Here is a 9,938-nt window from a genome sequence, read left to right on the forward strand (position 1 = left end):
CCTCCTGTGTGAAGCTTGGATACAGTCAAAATAGGCAAAAAGATAAAGAAAAAAAAAAATCATCACATGCTAATATGTAGTAATGACATTAGTATGAAAAATAGTAATAATTTTAATCCTGCAAAACCCAAAGTAAAAGTTGTAAGGGTTATACTGCACCAAGTTAAAAGCTATCATTAAACAAATAAACAAACAAAGAAACAGACAGAAAGAGCACTTAGGTGTTCTGTGTTGTTTCAAAGCAGAGGTAGTGTTGTAAGACAGTAGCTGCAATGTGGAGGCGATTTAACAAGTGCTCAGATTGATGCAGTGTCTGTTGCAGCTTGCTGGGGTGAGGAATGTCCACTTGCTTTTGAAATGCTTGAGGTTCTGTGCTCTCTTGTGTCCACCTTTGTAATTAAACATCCTACTTCACATGCTGGATTCCTGGGCTTACCTCAGGCACTGAGCAGTCATATTTCTTTGCAGATAGGCCAGCCTGCCAGGGGGGCTAGCTGACAGTGCACTGAGCAGCAGCACAAAGCTCTCACAATCCCTAGTGATTAAAATTAACAGAATGTTGCTCCTAATTTTGCCCAGAATTTACTTTTCTCCTTAAGCTGGTCTGGTTACCAGAAGAGGGTGAAGCTGCAAGAGGATTTTCCCTCAAATCCCTTCCTTTCTTTCCTCTTATTCATTTGTATGTACCCCAGATTCTCCCATATCTCTGATTGTCACTGCTGGATTCATTCCAGGAAATAATTCTAACAAACAGTTTATAGTATCTCCATGGATCTTTGGAGGGGAATAGTTCTGGGGGCTTTCTCGGTTCCTCCTGCTCTGAAGCATTTTTCACCATAGTTCCAGAAGCCAGAGGTTTCATAGGCTAATATGATGTCATACTAATAGCAAAAAGAATGTCTCAACACTAAGGATGTACATGAGGATGGTGAGGCTTCTCAGTGGTTCTCTGTCCTATTCTCCACAGTCCACATAAGCAGCCATGTTCATGCGTCACTGCTGGTGTCCGCAACTTTCTCCTGTCTCTTTTATGTCAGGTATGTCTCAGCTATGACTACACCAGCTCGCATGTCACCTGTTGATTTCCACACTCCAACTTCTCCCAAGTCCCCTCCATCTGAAATGTCACCACCAGTTTCCAGCTTGACCATCTCCATCCCTTCGGTGGCGGTGAGTCCCTTCATGGACGAGGAGAGACCGCTGCTGTTGGTGACCCCGCCGCGGCTGCGTGAGAAGTACGACAACCACCTTCAGCAATTCAACTCCTTCCACAACAATCCCACCCATGAGAGCAACAGTCTGCCACCCAGTCCTCTGAGGATAGTGGAGGATGAGGAGTATGAGACCACACAGGAGTATGAACCAGCACAGGAGCCTCCAAAGAAACTCACTAACAGCCGGCGGGTGAAAAGAACAAAGCCCAATGGCCATATTTCCAGCAGGGTCAAAGTGGACTCCGACACAAGCTCTCAGAGCGCTAGCTCTGAGAGCGAAACAGAAGATGAAAGAATAGGTGAGGATACACCATTTCTTAGCATACAAAATCCCATGGCAACCAGTCTGGAGCAGGCCGCTGCATACCGGCTGGCTGAGAGCAGGACTAACCCAGCAAATCGCTTCTCCACACCAGAAGAATTGCAAGCAAGGTTGTCCGGTGTAATAGCTAACCAAGACCCTATTGCTGTATAAGACATAAACAAAACACATAGATTCACATGTAAAACTTTATTTTATATAATGAAGTATTCCACCCTTAAATTAAACAATTTATTTTATTTTAGCAATTCCGCTGATAGAAAACAAGAGAGGAAAAAAAACTTTTATAAATTAATTATACGTATGTACAAATGTGTTATGTGCCATATGTAGCAATTTTTTACAGTATTTCCAAAATGGGGAAAGATATCAATGGTGCCTTTATGTTACGTTATGTTGAGAGCAAGTTTCGTACAGCTACAATGATTGCTGTCCCGTAGTATTTTGCAAAACCTTCTAGCCCTCAGTTGTTCTGGCTGTTTTGTGCACTGCATTATAATGACTGGATGTATGATTTGCAAGAATTGCAGAAGTCCCCATTTGCTTGTTGTGGAATCCCCAGATCAAAAAGCCCTGTTATGGCACTCCTACCCTTATCCACTTCACCAGGAAAAAATAAATAAATAAATAAAATTTAAAAAAAAAAAAAAAAAAAAAGAGAGAAAAAAAGAAAAAGAAAAAAAAAAAAAGCTGAAAAAATAACAAAACAAAAAAAAAAAGCCTGTTTTCTTCTATAAGACATTTTATTTGCTTTCTGTATAAGAAAAGAGTTTTGTCTGCTCTCTGACAGCCAAAAGGTTTGCTTTGTTGAGCACTGGGATAATAGTAGATCCAACAGCATGCTACTATTAATTACAGCAGGATAACAAACAAAACAAATGAACAAAAAAAACCTGCATTAAGTAATGTTACTTATAGAAAGAAAGTAATACTGTGATTTTAAACCAAATATATTATTAATCAGAGGTCAGCTTGTAATCACTAAGAGCTGCCATTTCATTATTTTCCAGATATTAATTGTTCTAGTTATCCCTTAGAAAAATGGGTTTAGGTTAGCTGAGGCTTTGAACCCAATAATCTATTTAAAATCTAAAAAATTAAAAATTAAAAAAAAAAATAAATAAAAAATAAAATAATTTAAAAAAAAAAAAGATTTATATTAGTTTAAGTTAATGGGGCAAATATTATAGCAGATATCTGTAACTAAGCAAGGAAGAGATCTAGCTGGAAAACAAATGCCACTAATAAAAGTGCAATCAGTTTTCACCTCTATTTTTTAATGTTGATTTTTAAAAGATGATTTATTCCCTTTTTTCCCCTCAATTTTCTCCGTTTTCTTCTTCTCCTCAAAAAGAACCCTGATAAGCTTCCAGCAATACCTTGTTAGCATTGCTTTTAGAGTAAGGGTTGTTCTTGGACACAGAAATTACTTTCAGGGAAGAATTTATCTGCTGGATGGTTTAAAGTGGTAGGAAGAAGGAAGGACATAGCAAAAGCATGGAGTCCATTTCTAGCTGCTTTTATTGACTCCGTTGTTTAGGGTAGAGAAAACAAGGCTGATGTAAGTCCATGTATGAAGTCAAGCACATGATTTGGGTTATACCCGTACTATGCGTGGCTATTAGATATGAATGTCTATATAGACAGTGATGGCCTTGAAGTCTTTGACTGTAAGAGTGCTGTCAGTGCTGGAGCTGTTGCATCCATTCAGACAGAAGCAAATGGCCTCTTTTGCACTGAATTCCTATCAGTTTAGTCAGGGTCACTCTGCTTCTTCTCTTCTTTTGATTTTTGTTGTGTTCAGTTGGCACAGCATAGACTCAGGATTGATGTGGAAAACAAATGTTTTTCCTAGACTCCGGGGATTCTGAAAATGAGAACATGTGTTCTACAGGTATTACTGGACTCTAAATAAGAGCCATGTCAAAAGAACAAGAATTTCAGCCAAACTACGCTCATCCTTTGGGCCATGTCCTGGTCCCAGTTAAATGAAGAGAAATAAGTCAAAGAAATTTTTGTGATATGTTCACCCAAGGAACTGAAGTCCTGACTCAGTAAATTGTTCAAGCATATGCTTATGCTAATCCCAGCAGAAGTTATCTTCAGCATGTGCTAGACTCCCATTGATGCATCCGGTGTATGCATAAAGTTAAGCATGTGTTTGAGAGTTTTGCTGAATGCAATGTCCTATTGGTTTGAGATCTGAAAGCAAAGTCTAGTAAATGAAGCTCTTTATCAGGAGGATGAAAATTAGCTAGTTTCTCATAGTAGAGATGAGGTGTGTCACACTATTAATATATAGGTATCCATCTAACGACCAGATTCAACAGAACAACAACAACAACTCATAAAAGGAAGAAAATGATGATGAAGTTGGGTACTAGGATGTTGGTGATAAAAGCAAAAGATCAGTACATCTTTGGGCTACATGGTGGCTGAAATAGCACTGCTTATTTGAGAAGTCTATGGCATATGGAAAAGCTCAGCAACTACAAGTTGTCTGGACTCAAGTTCCCTTTGCCATTTTTTCCCTAGCTGGCATGTACTTGAACACACTTTGCCTTTGCAGACCAGAACAAAAGTTCAGTACAATTTCTATATACCATACACCCACTTTCATCTCCTTAGTCATGCCTATTTATCTGCAGTCCCATGCAGCAGTAACCATTTCCCCAGTAACTGCAGCTCAGTAGCACAGAGGGCCAGGTGAACTTTCCTTACACAGACCATCAGTTTCCAAGGATTTGCGTTCTTAGTTTCCAGAGGCACTTGAATTCCTGTTCTTTCAGTAAGGCTTCTTATACAGCAACAATCTTGCAAGACAGACAAGGCAGGAAAAAAGAAAAAAAAAAAAAGAAAAAAAAAAAAAAGAGTGGAGGAACAAAAGATTTGAAGATTTGTCCCCAAATCACCTGTTTTAGTGTCAGAATAGAGATTATAATGCAGGTCTTTCGTAATCTCCTCCAGTATAGATTACTTACAAGGCCAGCTCACAAACAGGGGTCTGTGATACCCCAGATAGATTCATCAGGAAGGAAAGGTAGCTAGCTTTGAAGTGGAGTAAATTATCTGACTACCAAATAAGTTCAGTACAAAGGGAAACAGCAATCACATGCCTGGGAGCTGGATGCACACGATTTATTCAGTGTGGATCTAGGGGAAAATGTCACTTCTCTTCTGTTGCAGTGCCTCAAAGTGTTGTGCAGTCTCTGCTCCACCACCAGGTACATACAGTAGTGTGTTGTAGAGGAAACATGAAATTAGGCTGGGGACTTAACATGGACCTAAGAACAAGAAAATACAATTGGGGATATGGCTGCCTAAGCCCTTAGGTCTTTGGGGAGAACCCAGCCTTACAGCACAACTCATCCAACAGTGAGTTATGGGAGTTGCCCTGGCTTGGCACTCACAGTTGTGGGAGCAGAACACAGCCTCTCCCCTCTGGACTTCTTTTTAGCATACTGTGAGGAGGGTAGGCATCGTCCACATCTGACAAGACCGTACCCCAAAGCTAGCAAGTCCACATGGCCACAGGTTCTGCTGACAGGCTGCAGCCATCTCCTGCTGGCCTAGGTGCTGTGGACTGCAGCAGTGCAGAGCAGAGCCAGCAAGTGCCTACGGGGAAGGCCAACTCCCCTGGGGGATGTTCACTTCCTTACCCGGACCTCTGAGCTAGGCAATCTCAACATACTTGTGCCAGGTTGTTCAGATTGTCCTTGTTTATTTCCATGTCTTTTAATTTGAGCTGTGAGCTTTCCCTGCGTGTTTATTTATATGCAAAAATTCTCCAGGAAATAAAGGCTTCCTTTAAGGGTATATATCTGGAAGATGTTGTTCACAACCTGGTGCAGCCTGCCTGTTCAGCTGGTGTAGAACATTACGGCTCCACAGAGGTTTTATTATAACAGAAAAACCTACCCCCTCCTCTTGGCCTGTATTCCCTTCCTCACTTGAGCCACCCCAGCACCCCCAGATTTGAGAGATCAACCACTGCCTTTATCAGGAACCGGGGAAGCTCAATCCTCCAAAACAATACTGCATCTCCCTGCTTTTCTCACACACACCACAAGCAGTTACCTGAACATCCAGGATAGCAAACTTGTGTTCCTTCAAAGAACACATCTCAACCTGTTGGATACTTCCTGGCTCTGCAGTGTGGCTACATACCATCCACTGGGACTTACTTCTAGTAAGAAACAAAAAAAGCACCTATAAAATGCTGCAGAGAAAGGCAGACAAAGAACATGGCCAATTATCATCATTTGTAATTCTCTATTCTACTGTAAATACATCTTGTATATACTTGGATGTTTTCATCATTTACTGTCTTTATGGATTATGTGTTAAATAAGACTCTCTTAGTTTATTGTGTAACACTGTAAATAACATAACGTCCTTTATTATTTATGCATAGTCATCTAACACGCGGAGAAAGTTATCCTCATATTATTTTAAGATATATGTCAAAAATATGTTGCATTTTTCTTTTTGCTTTGAAAAAAAAAAAAAATTGTAATATATCCTCTTTTTCCCCTCTTTTCCTTTAAAAGAAAAAAAAAAAAAAGAATGCTAATTTATTGTTCAGGAGAGAAAGGGGATGTAACTGAAAGGCAAACTGTTCAAAGAACATGCTATGGAAGCCACAAGCTACTGATAAACTAAAGAATTTATTATCCCAAATACAGCAATAAGTAATTGTTGATTTATTAAGGTTTTGTTATTCATTTTAAGTAAAAGAGGTGCTGGATTAAATTGCTCATGTGTTGTACTGGCGCAGCTGCTCAGCAGTCTGTGTCAGGTCAATAGCCACCATCTTTCTGGATCCAAATATTATCATAAAGATCTTGTTTTGCCTAGTTTCAGGTCTGCTATCATGGCTTTACACACTGTGGGCCACTGCTCCCTGTGTTTTCTAGTTTTTCCTATGGAGGTCTCTGGCAGACATTTCTGCTCCTAGGTAAAACAATCTTAGTTTCTTAGATTAGATTTACTGTGACCATTGTCACCAAGGTGGGGTGGCAGGGGAGGTGGGAGAGTGGGGCTGCTATGTGAATGTCATCCCAATGCTCAGCAACAGTCAAAATAAACAAAACAGATTCTAGAAATTATCACAGGACATCACCATAGCACAGTATAAATTCATGTTTAAATGTAATCAGTGGTTCTGGTCTTCTTGTCTCAGAACAGAAATAGTATAACTGGGAATGGTTTGGAGGGCAAGAAGTGTGGGCAGATACCTGGAGACAGTGTGATTCGTGGGACGTTGAGTAAACTTGGACTTGTTAGGCTGGAAGAAAGGACAACTGAGGAGCTGTATCACAAAGATCTATAAGAACATATTTATCTTGTAGAGAATAGGAGAGGACTGGTTGTTCAGTATCTTTTCCAATACAACTGAGGTACCAAACAGAACTTGGGTACCATATTCCAAAAGACGTGGTTTTTCACATGAGGAATAGGGAGTTTAGAGAGGGACTTGCTGCAAGAGGTAGTGAATCTATAGTGTTTCCTTGCTCCTAAGAGGGGCCCAGATCTCAAACAGTAATCCAGTGAGGATTACTAAACCCACAGCATATGAGATATGGGGAATATTTGAACTGAAAATAAGTGGACATTATGGAATCACAGAAGCATAGAATGGTTTGGGTTGGAAGGGACATTTAAGATCATGTAGTTCCAACCCCCCGCTATAGGCAGGGACATGTCCCTCTAGACCAAATTGCTCAAAGCCCCATCCAGCCTGGCCTTGAATGCCTCCAGGGGGAAACATCCACAGCTTCTCTGGGCAACCTGTTTCAGTGTCTCACCACCCTCACAGTAAAGAATTTCTTCCTAATATCTATTTTAAATCTACCCTCCTCTAGTTTAAAACAATTTCCCCTTGTCCTGTAGCTACATGTCCTTATGAAAAGTCCCTTCCCAGCTTTCCTGTAGGCCCCCTTCAGGTACTGGAAGACCCCCTGGTAGGCCCCCCTGGAGCCTTCTCTTCTTTAGGCTGAAGAATGCATTGCAGGCTGCTGAAGTAGAAATGAGTTGCTCTGAATAGCCAGTCTCCTCCTCAGGGTCTCTCACAGGTCTTTCTTGAGTAGGAGGTGAAGCAAAAGGATTTATGAAGAACTTAAGTTTAACATAGGAACCACTCAGAGTCAAAGGAACTGAAGACTGAATATCATGTTTGAAACAGACCATATTTAGAATGCTTTAGGAACCCCACTCTTTTGTGTCCCAAATGAATGTTCTTGCAAACATGTTATTCTTCATCACATGCTGTCTTTAACCTATCGTCTCTCTCTGTCAACTCCAGCCTGTGAGCTTCTCCACAAGTTGTGGAGGCAGATGATCTCAGAACAAGAGAGCAAGAAATACCCTCTCCTCATTTCTGTAGCCTAAAGCAGTGTATGCTGCCAGTGTGCAAATTCTACTAAGTTATCAACCAGGAATTCGGACAACAGATTTCCCAAGCTAGTTCTGTCTTTCTCAGCTACAGATGGCAGGAATAAAACTATTTTGAATGCCTAGAGACATTGGTTGCTGCTAGTCAATCTGTAGCCAGAGTACGTAGCCCAAGACCATTTTCAGGTTACAAGTAGAAAAACTATTCTTTAGTGACAACAGATCCTAAAGAATGCCCCCTGGGAACACTTCACAGCTCATTTTACCATTCTGAAACAAGACAGAGTGTTGGGAAATATTGATTCCAGAGTGTCTCTTCTGCTTGATGCTGTGATGCCATGATAGGGTCATTACAGATTAGCCCTTAGGAGGAAGGTTCTACTGATGGCAAAATTATTCCTAATGTCCCCAGACTAAGTCTGGCAGAGCAAATGTTATGAATCACTGGTGGAGTTAAAGGCAAGTTTCACATGTCCCAGCAACAAATTGCTGGAATGTTGCCAGGCCTAAGCACACTTAGGATTGCTGTGATGTCAATGACATACAGCAGAATACATCTCCCTCCACCAGGGGGTATTTAGAGTTCTGCAGTGCAGGGACTGACTGAGCCCAAGACAAAGATGTCAATATGAACAGAATTCCCTTTCCAAGCTAGACCTCACTCTTTAAGCCCTTAGTTCCAAGAGGTAACCCAACACCAACTCTAATTGGAAGCTGGGCACTTAATGGCAGCTGCTGCTGAAGATTCCATTTTATTTCTTCCCCTTGGGGATAGCAAGAGATTTCCCTGCACTGGATGTGATGCCCTAGCAACTCAGGAGAGAGGAACTCTGGCAGCAGTACATAGAAATCACCCAAAGTAAGCCCAGCTCTTCTGATGACAGCAGCAGAGGAGGTGGCAAGGGAGTCATTGCAGTGTTACATGTTCTTCAGCTGGTAGGGAGTACAGTGATTGTTAACAACTGATTAAATCATTACTCTGCTAATGGCCAATTTGGAACCAAGCTTCAGAAACCAAACATTGTGTGGGAGGTATTTTAACTTACCCTGCACATTGCTGCAGACAATTGGGTGATGTGTTCTCTGAGTGTACACACACATACACAAGTCTCCCAATTTACTGTAATGATTTCCTGATGTTTGGTGCATGCTCAGTGACAGGAAAGTAAAAATGCTTCAACAAGGCAGCGAACAGCTGCAAAACTGTCTGCATCCAGGAGGAAACACCTTTGGCTCTGCAGAGGAAAAGAAAATATGAGGGTGGTAGTTGACCTGTACAGATGTGAAGGGATTGGAATGGAATGCCTGCTTCTTCCCTCATTGGGTAGACTGAATCGTATCTTGCAGAGAAGCTCTCAATAGGAGCAGGACTGAGATAGGACTGCTATGGTGGTGCAGTCAAGGGACTCAGCCTAATGCCAAGGGTGGCAGTATGTCTCCCATTTTATTGAAATAACCCAAGGTAAAAAGAATTCATCCAAAACAGAATTACTGAAGACACCCCAAGTAATGGGCTAATGGACCTCTCAATAAGCAGAAAAAGAGAGAAAATCTCAGAAGGACAATTCTTCCTTGAGTTCTGGCTCTCAGGACATTCCAGTCTTGAGGTCCACACTGTACACTAACAGCCCCAAAGATGAGGGTAAGATGATTCAAACCATCCACAGAAACAGAAAATAAGCTGCAAAATGTGTATGAGCAGAGTAAGATACTTGTGCTTACAGACTCATTTCTGGAAAGAGCAGAAGGAACTACTAATGCTGTGAAATCAGTAACTTAGAACTATAATAAATAAAGGCCATTTCCATGAATGCCACAGTAAAAATTCAGGAGCTTGCAATTCAGCATCCAGTTTTAAAAACACTGCCTAGGAAAAGCACTAGGAAACAAAAGAATGCCACCCTGGTGTTACACAAAACATTCTAACTGTTAAAAATACTGTAATTCTGACATACTAGCATTTACACACACTATTTGAACATATGAAATGAAAACATGAGACATTTCTC

At 41.0% G+C, this 9,938-nt stretch overlaps 1 protein-coding gene across 17 annotated transcripts in view; it reads left to right on the top strand.

The window, feature by feature from the left end:
• The window catches only part of NRG1 (neuregulin 1), a 456,310-nt gene extending 446,680 nt beyond the window's left edge, over positions 1–9,630 (top strand). For 6 of the 17 annotated variants that reach the window (XM_072358887.1, XM_072358892.1, XM_072358893.1 and 3 more), the window contains one exon: positions 1,038–9,614. In XM_072358887.1, coding sequence (XP_072214988.1) covers positions 1,038–1,689 — 652 coding nt within the window. In that variant the 3' untranslated portion in view covers positions 1,690–9,614. Of the gene's footprint in view, positions 1–1,037 lie in introns of all 17 variants that reach the window. The other 11 variants (XM_072358894.1, XM_072358900.1, XM_072358891.1 and 8 more) reach the window with 7 other exon arrangements.
• Positions 9,631–9,938: the final 308 nt, after the last annotated feature.

This window comes from Excalfactoria chinensis, chromosome Z (assembly GCF_039878825.1).
Source record: "Excalfactoria chinensis isolate bCotChi1 chromosome Z, bCotChi1.hap2, whole genome shotgun sequence".
NCBI classification, from domain to species: domain Eukaryota; kingdom Metazoa; phylum Chordata; class Aves; order Galliformes; family Phasianidae; genus Excalfactoria; species Excalfactoria chinensis.